The 21396-nt window shown below is 32.3% G+C and overlaps 3 protein-coding genes across 6 annotated transcripts in view; all 3 read left to right on the top strand.

The window, feature by feature from the left end:
- LOC149773155 (uncharacterized) overlaps positions 1-21396 on the top strand; it is a 125326-nt gene that overhangs the window by 31578 nt on the left and 72352 nt on the right. For both annotated transcript variants that reach the window (XM_089946737.1, XM_089946738.1), the window contains 8 exons: positions 9237-9409; positions 10588-10732; positions 11384-11470; positions 12000-12096; positions 13020-13097; positions 13472-13527; positions 14258-14335; positions 14695-14772. In XM_089946737.1, the coding sequence (XP_089802863.1) occupies positions 9237-9409; positions 10588-10732; positions 11384-11470; positions 12000-12096; positions 13020-13097; positions 13472-13527; positions 14258-14335; positions 14695-14772 (792 nt within the window). The remainder of the gene's footprint in view (positions 1-9236; positions 9410-10587; positions 10733-11383; positions 11471-11999; positions 12097-13019; positions 13098-13471; positions 13528-14257; positions 14336-14694; positions 14773-21396) is intronic.
- Positions 5218-9230, top strand: LOC149773161 (uncharacterized). Of its 3 annotated transcripts, XM_089946743.1 has the most exons (4): positions 5218-5493; positions 6593-6742; positions 7657-7795; positions 8676-9230. In XM_089946743.1, the coding sequence occupies exons 1-4, from the start codon at positions 5446-5448 to the stop codon at positions 8702-8704; spliced, it is 366 nt and encodes a 121-aa protein (XP_089802869.1). In that variant the 5' UTR covers positions 5218-5445; the 3' UTR covers positions 8705-9230. The 3 variants fall into 3 exon arrangements, with proteins under 3 accessions (XP_089802869.1, XP_089802868.1, XP_089802870.1); XM_089946742.1 differs by lacking the exon at positions 8676-9230 and having other exon boundaries at positions 7657-8617; XM_089946744.1 differs by lacking the exons at positions 6593-6742; positions 8676-9230 and having other exon boundaries at positions 7657-8617.
- Positions 16177-18635, top strand: LOC149773160 (chromodomain Y-like protein 2). Its single transcript, XM_089946716.1, has 3 exons — positions 16177-16192; positions 16430-16507; positions 18192-18635. The coding sequence occupies exons 1-3, from the start codon at positions 16177-16179 to the stop codon at positions 18338-18340; spliced, it is 243 nt and encodes an 80-aa protein (XP_089802842.1). The 3' UTR covers positions 18341-18635.

The raw sequence follows: 21396 nt of genomic DNA, 5'->3' as shown, positions 1-21396 counted from the left end.
TTATTACCAGTTGTACATATTGTATTTAGAATAAAGATACATTAATTCTTACTTACTGATACATGTATAGTTAACTGTTTTCATGTCTCAAATACAAACAGTATTTCGCTTTTATCTCTTAAATCCATATGGTTACCCATTTAACTGAGAGTGATCAAAATTATGGCAAGAGATAAGATTTAATCACTACATTATGCATAATAAATTGTCAAAATATAGTAATGATTATTTATGATGATTCACAAGAGACTGATTTTTTAATAATGTTATAACTAAGCAATGCTACGTCCAAATTCATCGTTTATTTTTCATAATGATCATGTTCATATTCATGTTATTGGACTAAGCCGATAAATCAGGTATTGGGACTGATAACACCTATTCATTAAAAGTTGTAAATATTTGTAAACAGTTTCATCTGCACACATCAGTGTACATTTTATACACTTACTGGTATTTCTTGCAGCTGTTGAGCTATTGTCAACTTAAGGGTTCTTATGTATATAATATTTCTGGATCAAATCCTATGTTTGACAGATTATAACTCCATGTTTAATAGCACAACTCTTTCCAGTGACCATTTTTAATGTGGCACTAGATTTGGCTATTACCTAATGCCAGTGGTGATGTGAAATGAACAGGTGCATTAACTGTAATATTTTGTGGTTGGTTTGTTTTCAACATAACTTCTGCTTGTAGAGTCACATAAATTGTTGTCATATCCATTATTGAAAACTTAGTGACTTTGAACTGTATTTAATGGTTTGTAGTCAGACAGTATTGTTATATTTTTTGTTATTTTACCTCATGGCAAAGTGATGAATGTTATCATTATTAAGTTTGTTTTGAAAGCTGGCTATGTGCTGTAGATTTTATAGTAACTTGATTGACTCTTTTGGGGGTATATGAATATAATAAATTCATGACAGTACAAAGTCATGCGTTCTTGAAGAAGTGATAGTCTGACAACAGCATTTTATATGAAATATATCTTGGAAATTATCATTTACTGTAAAGTACATAAAGTACACTATAGTAACTTAGTCATTTTGGTTTGTCATTTTGTATATTGTCATGCCTCAAAAACATAATATTGTGACCAAAATATATTTAATAATTATGTCTGACACAATAAACATGTTTTAATTGCATAATCTTTTATGTATTCCTTTCTTTATGGTTGTTCTCCACACCTGAACTTTCTGAAGTTGTTCTTTCATTTCTGTCTTTATTTCCTAGAATGTCTCTGAGTCACTTGTGCCTTCACTATGTATACATTTTTATATTTAAAATTTTTTAAACTTTCATATACTATTAAAAATATTCTCAGACATTTTCATTTAATTTACATACCTTTTTGGTGGAGTGCTATTGTAACGTTAAGTACATTTTTGCTAACCTTGCACTAATAAGTTTTATTAGCCCAGACATTCACTATGTCCAACATTGTGGCCATCTTGAAAATCTTATTATCAAATCTGCTATTGAATTGATGGTCATATTGACATGGGGATTTCACCTGAATATTTTGCTCCATTTAGCTGGTCTTAAATATTGTGGCTGATTGTATATTTCAATATGGTTGCTACCATGGCATCATGGAACATTTTAACACAGCTCCAGAACGGATGGTCATAGTGACATGGTTTTCAACAAATTGTATCTTGTATCATTCATTCCTGGAATTTCTTTTCAACCAGTAGAGTGCTAGCCTCTTCCAGGGATGCTTGTTTATGTAGCCAGAAACAAGAGTGCCAGAGAAAGTTGACTCAGGATGATTACTACCATGATCTCAACAGGTTTCCGTCTCATGACATAATTTTCACACCTTGTTAGGAAAACTTTGTTTTTAACCATGACAATTTCCTACATAATTGAAAATAATTACAAATTATCTTTTATACACGTTCAGTATGGCCCACATGCATTTTCATTATAATTTATCAATTATTTAGGAATTTATACATTTTTAACATTAGCATTACTGGTCATAGATCAAAAGAGCGTGTGGGATGGCCGGTTGCCAGATCAGTTGTCAAACGTGGCCTCCTGATAGAAAAAGACATATTCACCAGAAGACTTCATTGTTGATTCTAAATCCAAACAGTGCCCAGTGGATATCCATCATAGTCACTATAGCTGCCATCTTGAAAATGTTTAAGCTACTCAACCTGAATCAGTGGTCGTATCAACACGGACTTTTCAAGGCAAGAATTATGATATCTCGTTCCTAAGTGATAATGGTCCGGATCTGATGTCAAATATGGTCATCTAGAATATCCTGTTTTTGCTATTCCTTCTAAACAGAAAGTTGTATCAACATAAGATTGATGTAAACAGTGAGCCTTGATGCTGAAAGAAACACCTGGTCACATAAATTTAGTCCTCATCTCTGTAAGCATTTAATAAACGTGATACTTTTATAAATCTAATGTAAGTCAATTAGGATTATGAATGAAAATCCAATTTTATAATTCATAAGTTTCTTAGCCCAAATTTGTCTCCTGTTTTCTTCAACGTTTTCGCTTTTGATAAATCTACTTTTATCAAGTTGTTCGCACCTAATGTTTTTCAGCTATATTATTCAGTCTTTGGGCCATTAGGTCATGGAATCTATCAAAACCATGACCTTGTTTAAAACAAAGCATATAGAAAACTAAAGTGTTTTTTACTAAACGGGTCTAATTAATTGATCCAGCTATAAAGCCTGCAATCCTTATTCAGAATCTGACCCTACTCAAGACATTTCACCCAGGTTATATCGCAACAAATATATTGTTGCATTAAAACAAATGATCTGCCCATAAATCTGGAAACATTTCAGCTGTCTCTATTAAGCATATGACGATTATTGCCATCGTTGTAATCATCGTCATCCTGATTATCAGCTCTGTCTTCTTCCTGTGAAGGCACTTTAATTCAGTTGCATCAGAACTAACTAATCTGTCCGTGTCGCTGTTTCGTCACTGTGGTGTCGTGAAACACAACACGGAATTTTTTTGTCATTAGTGCGACAGTCGTGTGGGTGTCTGTCTGTCTGCCTGTCTGTCTGTGTGTGTGTGAGAGAGAGAGAGAGAAAAAAATTCAATATCAGTACACTTAGAATTAAAATTCTCTTTCTTACTCGTATTTCCATTTTTGCATTCTGATCATATGAGGCCCTCGGGCATTAAATTATAAATATCTACAACTCTCAACGCATGTAAGTATTAGAGAAAATCTCTCTCTCTCTCTCTCTCTCTCTCTCTCTGTGTGTGCAATAAACCGAAAACATTATATATTAAACAACGGAAAACCCTTTGAATCAAATTTAATTTGCGATTTTCTCTCTCTCTCTCTCTCTCTCTCTCTCTCTCTCCGAAAACAGTATATATTAAACACCGCAAAACGGAAAAACATTTGAATCAAATTTAATTTGCGATTTGGAGAGGTTTTATGTTTAATGCGCAACCGAGAGAGAGAGAGAGAGAGAGAGAGAGATTGTGTGTATTTGTGCGCATGAGTGAACAAATTAAGAAACCTGTTGTTGTATTTTAATATAACATTTAATGACAATTTAGATGAACAATGAGCGTTGCTATCGACAATCACACACATTCATAGAAATACAGTGCTCGTCTCAGTATTTAAAATACGTGATAATTCTTCAAGCTTAACGTAACTCCATTACGATTGTAAACAATAATCCATAGTTTTAAAGCTTCTGGATACGTTATAAGTTTCATAGCCCAAAATTGTCTCGTTTCTTCAACGTAGTGTTTAGCATCTATTCATATTCTATAATCAGATTAAATATATAATGAAAAGATAATACACTCATGCGACATTTAGCAGGTAGTTTTGACAGCTTGACGTACGAGTGGCGACAAATATCAGTGATCGCTACATAAATACATGTATGCAATGCCTGTTATCTTTCGAAATTCCTTCTAGTAAATCTGACTGTTGTATTGGTCGCCAGCGACAATAAGCATCAAAAAGCTCGTTCATCAAGCCCTGGAATGCAATAATAAGAAATGCAAAAATGAAAATAAAAAATAAAACGTTATATGGATCATTGATACAAAATAATAGAGAGGAAAAAACAAGAATCCGTGCTATGCCACCAGTTATGAACGGAAACGTTTTTTTGGTCATTATCATGCGGGTAATCACCACAACAAATATCATGATTTAAACACAAGAAATTCACGTACCTCTATCAGCATGATTACTCGGAATATGTGATCAACACAATATTTATTATAAACCAATGATTTTAACCAAAGCGATCCACACACTTTTATAAGGATTAATTTGAATATATATTTTTGGTTGATTACTTACATGATAAAGACCAAAACACGTTTCCGTTTCATTCATTCTCACATATTCATTTGTAGAAATGATCCATAAATTTGTTATTATTTTATTGCATTCCAGGGCTTCATTAACTTTATCTCTCTCTCTCTCTCTCTCTCTCTCTGCGCACTGATGATGCAGTAGTGCAGATTTATCATCCTAAAAAAGAGGGAGTCAGAAAAGAAGTTTATATGTCAGTAATAAAATAAAGGTACCTAAAATTGACATTATGATAGTATCGGTTGAAACGCGATATCAACAATATTAAAATAATACCTCAATTGGATAGAGTAGATCCAACGGTTGCTGTTGGTTTTATCGATTGTCTCGTTTGTCACAGTTTTGTAAGTTGTTTTTTTTAAACTCTCTCTCTCTCTCTCTCTCTGTCTCTCTCTGTCTGTCTGTCTGTCTCTGTCTCTGTCTCTCTCTCTCTCTCTCTCTCTCTATATATATATATATATAGAGAGAGAGAGAGAGAGTAGAAAACCAACTTACAATTTTTTATCATGATTAATCTGCACTACTCTCTCTCTCTCTCTCTCTCTCTATATATATATATATATATATATATATATATATATATATATATATATATATATATATATATATAGAGAGAGAGAGAGAGAGAGAGAGAGAGAGAGTAGAAAACCAACTTACAATTTTTTATCATGATTAATCTGCACTACTCTCTCTCTCTCTCTCTCTCTCTCTCTCTCTCTCTCTCTCTCTCTCTATATATATATATATATATATATCATTATTATTATTATTATTATTAAATAATTCGTGAACCCAACTTTTGGTTTTATTTGACTGTTGACGTATCTTAGTCTTATTAGAGAAAGTGGTCGAGTATGAAATGGCACCCGATACGTCCATTGTTACAGCCTACAAGCCTGGAATTGTTGATATTGTTAAGGCCTTCAAACCGCAACAACGTATATGTTCGTACGATGCAGTATACGTTATGTAGCTACCAAGCCTTAACAATGTTGTTGGAATATTTTCTCTGTTGCGCATGTGCACAATTTCTAAAACTAAAACATCCGGTTGCGGAAGCTGTGCGTAATTAAGTAGTTGAAAGCAGAACGTTGAGAATTTGAAATGGAAAATATGTCGACTGAGACCCATATGACAGCTCATACTATGCTGGTATATTTATCCTAATATTTCCTTAACACACTTGTTACAATATATGAAATTGATTTTTCGCTCACATGTTTAAACCTTGAATAATTCACCACTATCTCACACGGCAAACATCATAGCGATATGACTCAAATTGTTAAAGCAACGTTAAAAATGCCAATCAAACCAATACATACTGCTTGGTCCTAAATTAAAATAATACCCCTCTGATATGAAATACATCTACCATGGTGGTCATCTTGAAAATTGTACAGGTACTCTTAGTGGGTGCATGGAAATAGGTCAGTCCTACATGTAAGACATAGCACACTTTGATTTTGTTTAGGTGCTAGAAACTTGAAAACGGGCCCGTTTCTTTTGTGAGAATTTGAATTTATTAGAGAAAGGGCATCATAGTAAGTAAAGTACGACTAAAACATTATAACTTTGTAGAAAAGCGTCGTTATTTTAGTTGTCAGTTGTGTGAAATATTCCTGAAAATTTTACTTTCATAACGATGTTAGTCGACATCAAAACACACTACACAGCGCGTTAGTTAAAACATAATTATCAGGTATTACAGGTAGGACTAGGTAATAGGTCACATGTCATTTACTAAAAGATTTATAATTTTCTGTTGGTCCTTAGAACTTTTACATCTAATATTTACACGTTATTCATTTTGAAAATCGTTCTATTACAATGGATGTATATGTAGATATGGTGTTTTAACCAAAGATGACCCAAAATTAAAATGGTGCTGATTTGATGAAAATCTGATCACCTCTGGTCCTGTATTTTCAGTTGACAGTACTATCTACATCGTGTTTCCCCTCAAGACTTTTTATTATGCTTGGTTTTTCCTAAATGAAAATGGTACCAATATAGTATCCAATATTGCTACAATTGCAGCTGTTTTGTCAAATTAGTTGATATGTGATTTTCACTGAAAGACTTCTTATCATGTCCTGTTGATTCGGAATGAAATATACCTCTCAGACATTAGACATCTGCTAGGACAGTCATCTTCAGAATCATTTAGCTACTTCCCCTGAATTGGTTGTCCTATTTATATGGTATCAAAACAATGTAATAACTCATAATTTGTTATCATCTGCTGCAGTCAGCATCCAAAAAGCTGCGCCACATCTTTACAGATGAACAACTGCATGCATTGGAAACAGAATGGAATGCAGGATTGACAAGTGTAAAGGATGGCAAAAGAATCGAGAACCTGGCCAACTCTCTGAACCTTACAATGCAACAAGTCAGGGTTAGTTGTTTTAAAGAATTTCCTCTTTCTTGCAAAGTTTTGATATCCAGCAGCTTAATGAATTGCATTTCTTAATAATTTAAAAGCAATACAGTTGGTTATATTAATCAATTACTGTCGTAAGTCAGAGTTGCAGGATATTTCCAGTGTTTGCTTCTCAATTTTCAAATGAAAGTAAAACTTCTCAAAAGTACATTTCTTTTCAATTAATTAAAATCTTTGGCTTTAACATTTCTTTAGGTTTCTTGATCTCTATTTCACCTTAGAAATGAATGTTCTCAGTTGTTTTCATATTCAGTTTTTTTTTGGGGGGGGGCTGCAGAAGTAAATGTATTCAATAGTTTGTAAACCATTTAAATACATCCGTTCTTTGAAATTATGATTTTATTGCATCTTTGAATATATTTTAGTCTGCCTAAAAACCATATGCTAGCCACATGCTTTGCAATTTGGTTTTTGGAGGTTGGTACAAAATGGATTGCCCATTGTCAAGGATCGTAGGGGGCCCCGAATGGCTGAGTGGTCTAAAGTGCTTTCATTACGAATCACTGCCATCTCACCTCAGTTTGTGTGGGTTCGAGTCTCGGATTCAACAAATGTGGGTATGTGAGAAGCTTGCCAGTAGCTTCTCGTGGGTCAGTGGTTGTTTCTGGGGTTTTCCAAGGTTCTTCCTCCACCATTAATACTTGACGCCATGTATAGCCTATCATGTGTTGAAAAATGGCATTAAACCCCACAACAACAGCAACAACAAAAAAATCAAGGATCATTATTCTCAAGGACAGATTATACAGGAAACAAACATGATGAAATAGAGTGCAGCAGGTCAGTGGAAGCTCGCATTATCTAGGATGAATTTAATAATGTTGATGACACAATGAATAGCATACAGTCTGGTTATTTATTATTTTCAGGACTGGATTGGAAATAAGCGGCAAAAACAGAAACACAGCATTCAGCAGCCTGCTGTCTCAAGCTCTGCTTCCAAGCCAGAACCAATACAGTTGAAAGGGCCTAGTGCATACAATATATTTTGCAAGGGAAAATCACTTGGTAGGCTAAATATGTTATTGGTCACAAACTTTTTTATTGCTCTGTGCAGTTTTGATAAAGCCAGTCCTGTACCACACTATTTCCAAAAATGGAAGAAAAAGGAAATTTATTTTCATTCTCTTTGAAAGTGTTGCTTTGTTTTTAACAGATTCTAACAAAAGAATGTTTAGGTCTTTGTCCTACTCTGTATAAAACCATGTTTTATCGGAATTCATATAATAGCGGATGTGCTATAGCGGGGTAAAACTGTATATATTGACTTATGCTGACATCATTTGCTTAATTATTCTGCATAAACTTAGATTTTCTCTGATATCTTACCATGTGCCCACTTGGTAATGTTACATTGAATAATCCTGTCTGTCCGTCAGTTTGCCCATATGCAGATCATTTATTTACTTCTTGTAAACTTATTAGTACACTGGTAGTGAGATAGTGATCATCTTTAGGTGATGTTTCATTAAGATGTGTGTGTGTGTGTGTGTGTGTGTGTTACATCTTATGACACCTCAGCACAATAGTGGCTATGCAGTGGCAACTAAAGGTACATTTAACATGCTCTAACAGTGAATTTGCACATAAGTTTAGGAAGACAAACCATTCAAAATATGAACATTATTATCAACAATATAAAATATAAATCGTAAAGATGTTAAATTCTGTCAAATGTATATGAAATAAAAAATAAAGGTCATTAGTTGTGTGTTGAGAACACTCTTATTGGGTTATTGACAAATTTAGAAAGCAAATGAATTGTATTGTACAGAAATTACTACAAATGCATCAGTGTTGAATGGCTTCATTTTGCAAATATTATATAATGAAGGAGTCTCATAAATCTATTACTTTTGTTATGTTACTAATTTTTATTTATTTTCAGTCTGTACTTTTAAGATGTCAGAGAGGTAAAATAACTTTGATTTAGTGATATATACACTCTGGTAATGGTGTTAATGGCTGTTTGTTTTGTATGAATGTAATTTAAAACTCTATTTTCTGATCACTTTGCTTTTTGTCTTGTTTTTGATGCTGCAACATAGTGAGTGTGTGGAAAGTACTGCTTTACCTGTTTCTTCTGGCATGTTCTGTTATTAATTTACTATTCAGGTATTATTGCTTACATTTTCTCTAGCCTTGTGTATGCACATGTATAACCAGACTCATTAATCTCTTTGCAGTATACTCTGAGCAATTTTTTTATAAAATGCACCTTTAAATTATATTCACATATATGTGTAACTGTATGCTAATGGTGTTTGAAAAATAATGACACTGTTATTCTTAATACATATTAATATCTAGATGGTAAAGTGAATTTTGTTTATTATTATTGTAAACTTCAATTTATATGCCTATATCACTTTTGAATTATTTTTTGTGGTTAGTTTTGTTTATGAAAGTAACGGAATTCTTTTATATTATTATCTATATTTGTTTAAAGAGCCATCATCCTCAGGAACTACTTTTGTTCAGTGGGCAAATGAATGGAAGCATCTGCCTGCTTCAGAAAAGGTCCAATATCAGCAAACTGCTGAGGAACAGAGGCAAAATTTGTCAACATCTGTGGGCACCCCAAAATTCATAAGGCACCACCTAAAACTGATCAGTCAGTCGGTAAGTCATGTTTCTTGATTCAGTATGAAGTTATGTCTGTTCAGTTAACATGAAGTCATGTATGAGGTCATCTTTCAGATCCTATGAATACTTCAACCTGGAGGAAGAGAACCTGCATCTAACAAACATTGATTTATAAAATGTACTACTGTAGTGTTTCAGGTAACAATGTAAATATTATAGATTCCTTCATTTCTATTTTTAATAAAATGCAGTTTTAAACAAGCTAATTTCACTGATGATTAGACTTGAGGTTCATTTAGAACTGATTTGTTTAAATACTTTTTACTCATTAGTTTTCATTTTTATTTTGATGCTGAGGTTGTCATTATTTTGTAAATCTTTGTTTGCCATTTAGTTGGCAGAGTTTGCTTGCTAATACATTTTCTCCCATTTTTTCGGCCTCTCCATTTCTTTCTTTCTTTTACTTGTCTGTGATTTCTTTCTTTCTTTTACTTGTCTGTGCTTTTACTTTGGTTTTTAGCACTACTGGTCATATCAGAAAGGAAAAGAGCTTAGATGGCTGGTCATATCAACATTGTGCTTTCACCAAAAGACTTCGTATACTGTCTTATTGGTCCAAAATTAAAATGGTGCTGTTATTGAGTCCAATATTTCTACAATGATATCTTGTCAGTCCTACTTTTAAATAGAAAGTAATTTGAACATGGAGGGTTTCATATTAACGGTTGGTAATGTGTCAGGTTGGTACTAATGATAATGATGCAAACTAGTTCTCAATCTGTCCACAGTGGAGGCCATATGGATGGCTATATCAGTATGGGGATTTCACCAAAAGACCTCTTTTGCTAACTACATAATCCTGAAAATGCAGATTTTGCCAGTGGTACATCATATATGGCTGGCTTGATGGCTGTCTTGAAATCTTGTTGTCCTCATTCCCCTTTAATGACTGGTAATATTGAAATGTGGGCTTTTCGCCAGAAGACTTTTAATATCTGCTTGGCCTAAATGGAAATGATGTCAATCTGAAATCCAAAGTGTTCACAGCAGCTAATTTGATAATCTTCTTAGCACTTAATAACAGTAACACCAGAGATAGTTTCAAGACTTCACAGTTAATAGAAAGAAATGGTTTTATCTTGAATTCCTGAAAATTCTATTTGCCCAGTAAAGCATCATTTTTTTTGAGGGACTTTGTTATCATGTATTTTCAGTGTGAAGCTCTTAATGACATGGGTGTAAATATTGGTGGTCTGTTTACTGACAGTACTAGACGTGTTGGTGTATTCGGTAACACAAGGGCCTACCAGTTTTTTCAGACTGTTGAATGGAAAGATCAGTTCGTAACCAGCATGATGGGTTTGTATAACTAATCAGTTTTATATCATTTTATGACAATTTTTCAGTGGCAGAAAATATTTGTTTCTAGGCAAGTATTACATTACATTGTTAGCTTTTAGGCAGATTAATAGTGTCATGATCATTTGGCCAAAATTGCATTATATGTAATAAATTTGTCAATTAGTTTAAATATATTAATACATAGCTGCTTTATTTACTGGCTTGTATATTTGAATTTGTTATGTTCAAGATGGTGTCCACTACTTTTAGACTAGGTCCAGATATTGTTTGAAATGCTACTAGGTTCAAAAGGGAAAGTGACACTCTTTTTTTGAAAGCTTTTTTTATACATGTAATTGCCAGAAAATAAACATAGATTACACTGGGTTATACATTCACATGTGAACAAAATTAATTAAGAATGGTAAAGAAACAAATCAACATATACAACAGGAATTTGGCTAGCATATTTTGTATTTATATGTAACTGAGTTTTTCTGCCAATTACAGTATTGTACAAAATTATTTTATACATTGGATTTAAGATCCATGTCCATTCATTTTTTATGGCATTTTGTTTGTCAAATCATATGAAGGTTTTTAAAATCTTGAATGACATGAATATTTATTGTTTGAATATGCAATTTAGGCTTCAGTTTAATTTTTTAGATTCACAGACAAGTTTATCACCAGCGGTTGATGAAATCAAGAAAAAATATGTGTCACAAGTGCGACAGATCTTTAATGACTGCTGGGGTAATATTTGTTACAAATTTCATTTTTGTCATCACTTACATTTATTTAGATAAAGAGAAAGAAATATGAATGTCTTCTATAGTAATGGTCATCATTTGTATGGCAGGGAAAATTTATGTTTACTGAACTGTCAGTTAACCATGATAGCATTCTCTCCATCTTCAGTAATATGTATCCTTGTATCCTCCATGTTTGCAATTGAAAAACCCATTCAGTTTATCTTCATGAATTGTTCAACTGCCAAATGTCATGTCATGTTTCAATTTTCTAATATGTTTGATGCATGGTAAATGAATGTTTATCTTACATTCACAAAATGTGTGTTATCAAGGTATGACTGATGAATGTTAAATCCATTACTCACATTAAGATGAAGTCTTCAAGTAAAAAAACCTTTTATTATAGGTAATAAATATTTATTAAATGTAATTATAAGTTTCAACATCTGAAATTTCATTGTACAACTTAATGCTTTACTTACAATTACTATGAACAAATGTCTGTCATTAAGTGACAATATCTTTTTCAGCCAAGACAACAGGAAAGAATAAAGTGCCATACAAGACAATAAAAGATAACTTGTATCAGGTAGAGATTAAGAACTTGCCTAATGGTGTTAAATTTAGGTAAGTGCTCTTTCTTCTTTTCTCTGTAGACTTTATAATCATTATGAGTAATATATTACCTTGTTGATATCATGTATCAAATTATGTTGCCATGTATTAGGTGCTGCATTAGGTTCAGATGCTGATGTGATGTATCAAGTTATATTAGGTACTTTATGATGCTGATACTATGTATCAAGTTTTTGCCATCTTTTGAGTTTTGTAAAAAACTAATGCAACATTGGATAAAACAAATGCACATAGAAAAAGCACAGAATACACTAATTCCACCAATGTGTATAACAGCAACATTGGTTAATGGTTACATTCAGGTTTATGCATATGGTAAAAGTCCCAGATCCAGGGATGGCTGGCTGTGTTATACTTGTAATGTAGTATAAAGAAGGAGTTCATTTCATAATGTATGCACCCTTAACTGCACTCTTACAGTGACCCTCAAGCAGAGAGGTCATCTCTGTATCAAGGTGGATATCAATGATATAATTCCTTTGAATTTCTTATTAGTTTGATTTTTTCATGTATGTAATGGGATAAAAGGACATGGCATCACAATCCATTCTTTATTTTAAGATAAAAAGTTACAGCATAAAGATTATTTGTTAAAAAATTGCAAAATCATTTGGGAAGGGAAAAAGCAAGAATAAACACATAATCCTTCAAAAGAACTATGGTACCTTAAGAAGTATAAAATCTTTGTAAAAATATTATTTTATTGTATGAATGACTAGTAAACCCTTCATATTACAGAATCGGAAAATCAGAAGAGATCCACTCAGCTTTTGATTAAGTATTGTACATTATTCACTAGCCTTGAATGCAAGACATCCTGCAAAATTCTTGTTCATTGAAGTAATTGTATGTTCATGAATTGTTTTTTAACTATCCAAGATTGTGTCTCAGTTGTATTTTTTTGTGTGTGCCAGGGACCCAAGCTGTATGGGCCTTCCAACTCTAAAAGAAATAATTAATGCAAGAGACAGTTTGGAATTCTCCGTCACAAGGTACTTGGCCATTGAAACTACCCTAAAATGATCAAAGTCAGAGAGTTGCAATCTAAAGAAACAATTTAAGGTTACATGTGGACAGGACATCATAAATTTGTAATCCACTCTGCAGTGGGACAAACTGAGAATCAAAAATAAATCTCTGCCAAGCAGAGAAGCATAGTGTTTGTTGTTTTGGTTTATAAGCTGTCTATACAGTGAAGATTTTATGCCCATTAATTATACAGTTTAAATACATATATATGTATAGTGTGTTTCTTATCATTTTAGATTGTGTTTTTGTTTGTTTTTTATTTTAAAAGGTTTTACTTTAGCTTACAAAATGTCTGTTAGGGTTAGTTATTCACTTCTTTATAATTTCTTTTTTAAAGGACAAGTAAAGTAGCCACAAGAACATCATCAGATGAGCCTTGCCATCTGAATCAAGGTAATTTATATTATGACATATCTTTTGGTGTGTTCGCAGCATGAAAAGGCTGATCTGTGAATATATATGCCTTGGATTATTATGCATTTATATTAGAATTCATACACTTAACCAAGTTAAGCAGTAATATATGTACCTAATATCATGATAATGGTAGATTGCTTACTCAGTGATGATCAGTTCTAACGGCCATCTGATTACATTTATCTTTTACTTGTACATGCATTTGAAGCTTTTTTTGGACATATCCAACACAGATGCAGGATTTCTGTTATGTTTGTATTCATATAAAGATTTACTGACCAGATTTTGAAGCAGCTAAAAGCTGTAAATTAAATGTGTACAGCATGTTCATATGCATAACAAAGTAATATGTTATTTAGGCCCTTGCATTTCTTTATCCATTTTGGCATATTTTTAAATTAAGCATTATTTGATGAAAACCATTTTGGTATAGTTTTCTCAGAAACTAATTTAGTTATGCATTTGGATTTTAGTAGTCCTCTTTATATTGACAGCCAACTTAATCAGATTTATAAGCTTTTTTACTTGTATTCTGAATCGTTGGGGGGAGGGTGCATTTTGGTCTTGGAATTAGGCCATCTTTATATGTTGCACAATCCTTGTGTGACAGAATTTACGTGGTGGTAGTGGAATGTTGATGACAAAATAGTGAAAGAAGCATCACTTAATTGCATGAGGAAACTTAACAAATTTTGTTTTCTTGCAGAACAGGTTGAAATTCCAAATGCAATTAAAGATTCACTGGAAGATGAGGGAAACCAAACTGCCTTTGTTCCCAATCTAGGTACTTTCTTAAGAATGGTCATTTCATTTTTACCTTCCCATTGCATTTTATTTTCTACTGGCCATTCATCTATAATTCGTTAGGTGGGTAGCTCTCAGCCAAACTGAGATTAGTAGGCATGTTTCTATACATATGTAGATGATGAGTTTATCATTGCATTGGAATGACTCTGCCTTCTTTCTTTTGGACTTGCATGCAATACATTTTGGCTGCGTTTTTTTAAATAAAAAATCTTGTTACTCATGTAGTATGCTTAATAGCAGTTCTTTTAACAAGTTATTTCCTTGCACATTTTCTTTTTTAAAAAGCAGTATCACTTAATAACATCAGAAAACTTAATGAAATTTGTTTTACTTCAGATCATAATGGTGTTCCAAATGTAATGCAAGAGTCACTGGAAGATAAGGGAAAGCAAAAGGCCTTTGTTCCCAATCCAGGTACTCTCCTGACAAAGGTCTCATTTCATTTTTATGCTCCCATTGCATTGTATATATCTGCTACTGGCTAATCATCCATCACTTGTTTGCTGTGTAGCTCTTGGCTAAATTGAAATTAATATGCATGTTTATATGCATATGTAGACGGTATAATGAGTTTATCATTGTATTATAACGACTCTTTCTTTTGGACTAACATGCAATACATTTTAGCTGCATTCTTTCTATGAACAGCCCAGTTGTTTAATAATTGTTATTTCAATAAGTTCTTTATTGGCACAAACATTTTTTTAAAGTCTCAGTCTGTCTGACATTCTCGAGATTGCTTTTTTAATAATTACAGTAATGATTTCAATTCAGAATTATTGATAAATATATGCATGTCCCTGATGCAGTATGTATATTCATTTTTTAAGATAATCATTCAACCACATCATCACAATAGGGCTAGATATTCATGCTCCAAATTTTGGTTATACCCAGCACAAAAATTTGGTGTCATTGAATTAAAAACAACATTATAACAGGTTTCTCTTAAGCCAGAAACAACATCAGATGTATGTGTATGTGTGATTTAGATTTTTAATGTTGCTTTAATAATCTGAGTCATATCTCGGTGATGTCTGCAGTGTGACAGTTTTTTTGATCCAGCACTGGGGCATCATGCTGCAGACATGTGGCATCATTTCCCACTAAGTGACATTATCTTAACACCAGGCCAACCAGTCCTAAAACTACCCTCTTAGTGCTCCACACCAAGCAAGGCAGCTGCTAGTACCATTTTTATAAGTCTTTCTTAGGACTTAGCTGGTGTTCAAACCCATGACATCCGTCATCCAAGACAGACGCTCTAACCACTGGGCCACGGGAGCAGTCCAACATCAAGTCAAGTTAAAAAACAATGTATCAATAACAAAGTTAAAATCCAATGCAATGGGAACCATATGTATATTATATAATGGCCAACATTATCATGAGGTCATTTTATTTTATTTTATCAAAGAGGGTAAAATGTCTGTTTTGATTGCCATTTGGAATTGAAACAACTTTTGGGCAAGCAAGAAAACATTCTTTATCTGTTTTTCACTTTCCAGTGTGAGATGGAGAAATAGAACCATCACTGTGTCTGTCCAAAAACAATTTCATTTCCAGAGCAAAACTCTTAAACCATTCTAGGTACAGTATTTCAGACAGACGTGGTACACTTATCAACCAAGCTGTGTACACTTCCTATTGATACTGCATTCATTATATTCTGTTACCATGGAAATATAGTGTAACATAAGTAGTATATAACTTGTGAGTATGCAGATTGAGCGATGATGCAGCGTGCTTTCAGTTGGATTCTTAAAATAAATTGGGAAAGTGCAATATGTCATCTTTAGGTTATTCTTTATTGCTGTTATGCCACCTTATGCAGGTGAAATTAAGTGTTAATACAGAGACCCCTGTATTGTCTTCACTATTGTAAATGTTGAATACATTTGCTCCATTGTTTGTAAAAGTAACAAAATGTTTTCTTTATTCTTACACTAGAGAAATCAAATCATGATTTTCTCTAAGTTTCAACAATTTTTATAACAAAAATAAAGCAGTTCATTGTTTTACTGTCTGATAATGGTTTTGTACTTGATTCAGTTTTAAAATTTATTTACAGTTGAAGCTGAGCTTTTGATGGACCTCACTGATTCAGAGGATACAAATTCAGTGGTAGAGGTTATGGAACCCTCAACATGTAAGAATTGCTTTAGGAGTGTATATTAACCTCTTGTAATAAGTGTACACAATTTTTATCTCTTATGTCATATATAACTGATAAATGCTTATGCAATAACTTGTTATCTGTCCAGCCATTAGTGCTAATTTGTTATTGCTTCTTCTCCTAAAAACTGGAAGGGTTGCTGAAACTGTACACTTATTTGTTGCAAGGTCTAGTTTGCCCTTCAGACATGCATGTAATATGGCTGCCATGGCAACAACCTTGAGAATCTTATTGATATGCCTTCTCAACAGCATGAGCAGTTTTCTGGAACATGCATTCTTCTCCAACCAGTTTATTATTTTATTTTAATCATTCTGATCTTATTGAAAATATTATCAGTGCTGGACAAAGAATTTTTTAAGTGTTAGAAGCGGACCTAAAAAAAAACATGAAAAACCTAAATTTTCATTTGACCTTAGAAACCTAACAAAATCACAAAGAAACTGTAGGAAACCTAAATAGATAATATAAACCTAAAATTTTTTTTTTAAACCTGAAAAATATTTTTAAAACTTTGAAGAAAAAAACTTAATAATAACCAAAAAATTTCAAATTCAACTTCACTTCTAACCCTGTTATTATTATATTTGTTAAGTTATTTAAAATTGCATTCAGGTTGTGGAAGTTATGATTTTTATGTGTTATATAGTAATATTGTGTGCTATTTTTGCTATGAAACTACACCTATTCATTCAAAAAATACCCATTGGTCTTAAATTTCTAAACTGTACTCCTCTGACATCCAGTACAGCTGCCATGGTGGCCATCTTGAAAATCTTTTCACCTTCCCAGTTACTGTTATTTGTGATATTAAAGGCAGTTAAGACATATTCCTTGCATCCAGTAACTCCTCAGATATTTGGAAAATGAATTGTTCTCTTGTTATTACATATTTTTTTAATTTAACCCTGAGATCTTCTTCTTAATATTTCCAGTGATTGACAAATGATTTTTTTATTATAAATGACAGTTTATTGAAAATTGAATTATAATTTTGTAAGCTATTAAGATTTGCATATGTTGTATGTTAATATAGTATGCATTTCTTGTGATCAGTGAAATTATGTTGCAAAATTTGTGAAGTGCACAGTATAATGTATAACAGTGAGAAATCAAAGAGCAAATTGGCCTTGAACATGTTGTAAAGAAATTATTCTCATTTGTAAACAATAACTGATTTGAAATAGAATTGTTAGCTGCATTAAGCTTACTTACTTTGTTCTGAATTAGTGCTGTATGTATTAAATCTTTATTTCCAGTATGTATGTATGTATGCATGCATGCATGCATGTATGTTTGTATGTATGTATGTATGTATGTACGCATCTTTGTATGTATGTATATATGTATGAATATATGTATGTATGTATGTATGTACACATCTATGTATGTATGTATGTATGTATGTATGTACGCATCTTTGTATGTATGTATGTATGCATATTTGTATTAGGGTATAGTATCATGTCCAAACAATAATGCCTTTATGGTGCCAATTAAATTAAAGTTTTAAAAAATTGTATCAGTCTATCTTATGAAAAAGTATAGGATTTAACTGTTCTTGAAATTAAATTATAGTGCCACACTCATGCTTATTGTGTCTACTGATTAACAGGAATACAATAAGAAAATAAATATCTAAATTTTTTAATTTCAGCTGATTGGTTTGAGGTGGAGAAGATACTGAAAACAAAAAAAAAAGGAAAAGGCAAACAATATCTCATTAAGTGGAAGGGATATGAGAAGCCAACCTGGGAACCAGAACACAATATTAGAAAACCCAAAAAATTACAAGAAAAGGATTAACATCAATACATATACTATACCACTTTCCTTCAGTGTGAATATCATTTCTTATCATCAAACCAGTTATCATATTTACCATAAATATTCAGAGACAGCTTTATTATCTACCTATTCATTTGTTATATAGGTACAAATTAGTACTACTTCAAGCCAATTTTACTATAATTCTGGATTGATCGGACTGTGTAAAGATAGGGCTTAATATTTTAAAAAAACACAAGATAATTTATTACATTTGTATTTTTATCACCCATGAGCTGGATTTAGTTGGTACTTATTTGTTCAAGTTTTGACATTGTTTTTCGATGCAACGATTGCAGTCTGATGATTTTTTCCTAATATTTATTTCTTGTACATATGTATATATTTTGCCAATGTAATACTCAAATGATAAGAGTATATGCTTAGATCCTAAATAATTGTTATGTCCATAGCGTCTTTTTGATAACTAAATTGAATGACTTCATATTTTTCCTACATTATGATTTCAAACATTCAATGGCAGAACAGAAACACACTTGCAGATGTCAACACGCTGCTCCATCACTGCTGAAATTTAATGTACTTCATGTACAGTTGGCACATAAATCCAGTCCATATTTCGTAGGTATGACAAAAATACCAAAATCTTTTCATTACAGATCAAATGGGAAAGTTGTTGTAATGCACATTCATTCACAATATGACTACAAATTTAAATTTTAAGTAGATCAAAATGCCATTTTCTTTCAGAAGGTATGTGTAGCACGTGAAATTTCAAATTTATCTGGGTGGATTTAAGTGGGCATTAGTAATGTTGTGTACTGATGAATATTTGCTTGTGTATTTAGTTTTTTGAAATGCGGCGTACATTCAATTACTTTGTTTCATGTAGTGTATTTTTGTTTATGTAATTAAGCCTTAGGTAGAATAAGAAAATTAGCATATAATAAAAAGGTTACTTCATTTGTATAGGAAAATATGAACTCGTTTTGTCGGATGGATATACTGCACTCTCAAGTGAAGTAACCTATAACTGTTAACTTGCTAGCTTAATCAAAAATGTATCTTGCCTGTAATATTGTGTATTCAGAATATGAACTACACAAAGTGGACATTTAAAGTAGCCAAATTTCTGCTAGGTGACAATATTACAGCTATCAAAATGCAGCCAGTACTGACATATAGTCATTTAAAAGCCTTTTTAGAAAGCCTACCAGTATATTGTGAGGCAGATTAATGTCAGTTGCAACAAAAGTTGTTGAATATGTGTCAATATCTTGGAGGACTCTATAAAAGATTCACCATGTAAAGTTGAGAAAACTGTTATTTATATCCATCTTGGCACAGAATCTTAATGTCACTTTTGTGAGGGAGAGGGGTGATTGGATTTTTATTTTAAAAAAATGATATTTTAAGTTTGCGAAAAAAGATGTTGCTTTCCATTAATAAATTTCTCATTCAGGAAAAATGTTGCTTAGAAAATGCATTTTGATTTTGGATCGTGGACACACTTTGCAACTTTTTCTTTTTTCTTAGAAGTCACTTTGCATATTAAACTTTAACTGGTGTTTAAGCAATAATCAATTTAATCTTTGCTAGATGCTTCAGTATTATAGTTCATTGCTGAAAAACAAATTTATTTTGCATTTGAATTGAATTTGTCACAAGTGAATGCACATATTGAATAAAATGATGAAACTGGATTAAGTTTTGTTTTTACAATGTTTTTGTTTTTCATGCCTTGTTGTCTTGCCTGCTTTAAAGAGAGTATGACTTAGATAAGGCAGACTTTTTTCTGAATGCTTATAATTCTCATACATTTGGGTTGATAACTCTCATACTGTGGAATCAGGTAAGACCTTTAATAGCCATTCACCTCTACTCTTCCTCTGACTCTGTCAGTGATAAGGCCATTTGAACATCTTGATTAAATAGAAAATTTTGGACTTAGTGATATTAAATTCTGAAAGTGCAACCTTGTTGAAGGATTTGGATCTTCAACTGTGTGTGATATCAAAATTATCCTTTTGGCAACTGTCAGTGAGAGACTGAAAAATGCGAAAATTAGTAAGAGGTGGTCAAATATTTTTGGATCAGGTATTTTTCAGTTTCATTATGATTTATTATCAAATGAGCTTAAACAGTACATGGAATATGGTGAAAAATGATTACGGTAAATTAAAGATCGTTACTTTCTAAAGTACCTAAAATTCACACAATCTTATCACAAAATAAAGTTTTTCTGTACTGAAATTAGAAAACAAAATAAGGAATGATGCTGTTCAAAATACTACAGGCCATGCATTTATGTATTTCTAGTCTAGTCTTTCGTTGTATGCACAGACTAATAAATGCTGAACTCTCCAGCGAGGTATGTGGTAACAATTTTTCTTATCAACCTAACAGTGGACACCCAACATTCATGAATTTACATTATTTCTACAGTACCATTCAAGTCAATGCACTTCAACCCTACCTTGTAACATCAGACATGGTCATGGTAATTTAAATATCCTATTTAAGACTTTGGTTAAAAAAATTCTACCTGGTCATAAGCACCAGATCCAAAGAGGGTATCTATCATCCTAGGAGTGGTATAATGTTCATCATGTGAGCAATAAAACTGACTCGTCATAATGTATAACAAAGTATGTTTCGATAAGGCTGTTTCATTAAACATGAACATATTTTAATGTGCTGTGCAAATAAATGTCAAGACAACCAAATATTTTGATTTGGCACAAAATAACTTCAAAATCTTAAAATAGTTAAACTGATGCTTTGATCCAAAATTAGAGAGAATTCTGAAAGACTTGTTGGGGCATTTAGTAGTTTTGTATGGGGCAGTATATACACAAATGTACATGAGAGTTCCTCTGTAAATGTTGCTGCAAGGAATCATATTAAAAATGGTATCATTTTAAAGATAAATAGGTATAGTCTACTCTGCTTTGCATAAAATATATGCTTTGGCAAATATTTCTGAATTTGGATTTGATACTTATGCAACTGAGGTTAATGAAAACCCATGCTGAGCATCCCAAAACATTTGACAAAAGGTCATGATATTAAAA

This window comes from Sinohyriopsis cumingii, unplaced genomic scaffold (genome assembly GCF_028554795.1).
Source record: "Sinohyriopsis cumingii isolate HCF-2022 unplaced genomic scaffold, ASM2855479v2 utg000873l, whole genome shotgun sequence".
NCBI classification, from domain to species: Eukaryota; Metazoa; Mollusca; class Bivalvia; order Unionida; family Unionidae; genus Sinohyriopsis; species Sinohyriopsis cumingii.
This window is presented reverse-complemented; position numbering and strand designations above follow the sequence as displayed.

Coding starts and splice junctions, on each gene's coding strand:
- LOC149773161 (XM_089946742.1), top strand. CDS start 5,446: ATGGAAAATATGTCGACTGAGACCCATATGACAGCTCATACTATGCTG. Junction 5,494..6,592: donor TGACAGCTCATACTATGCTG/GTATATTTATCC, acceptor CATCTGCTGCAG/TCAGCATCCAAAAAGCTGCG. Junction 6,743..7,656: donor TTACAATGCAACAAGTCAGG/GTTAGTTGTTTT, acceptor TATTATTTTCAG/GACTGGATTGGAAATAAGCG.
- LOC149773160 (XM_089946716.1), top strand. Junction 16,508..18,191: donor GGTTATGGAACCCTCAACAT/GTAAGAATTGCT, acceptor TTTTAATTTCAG/CTGATTGGTTTGAGGTGGAG.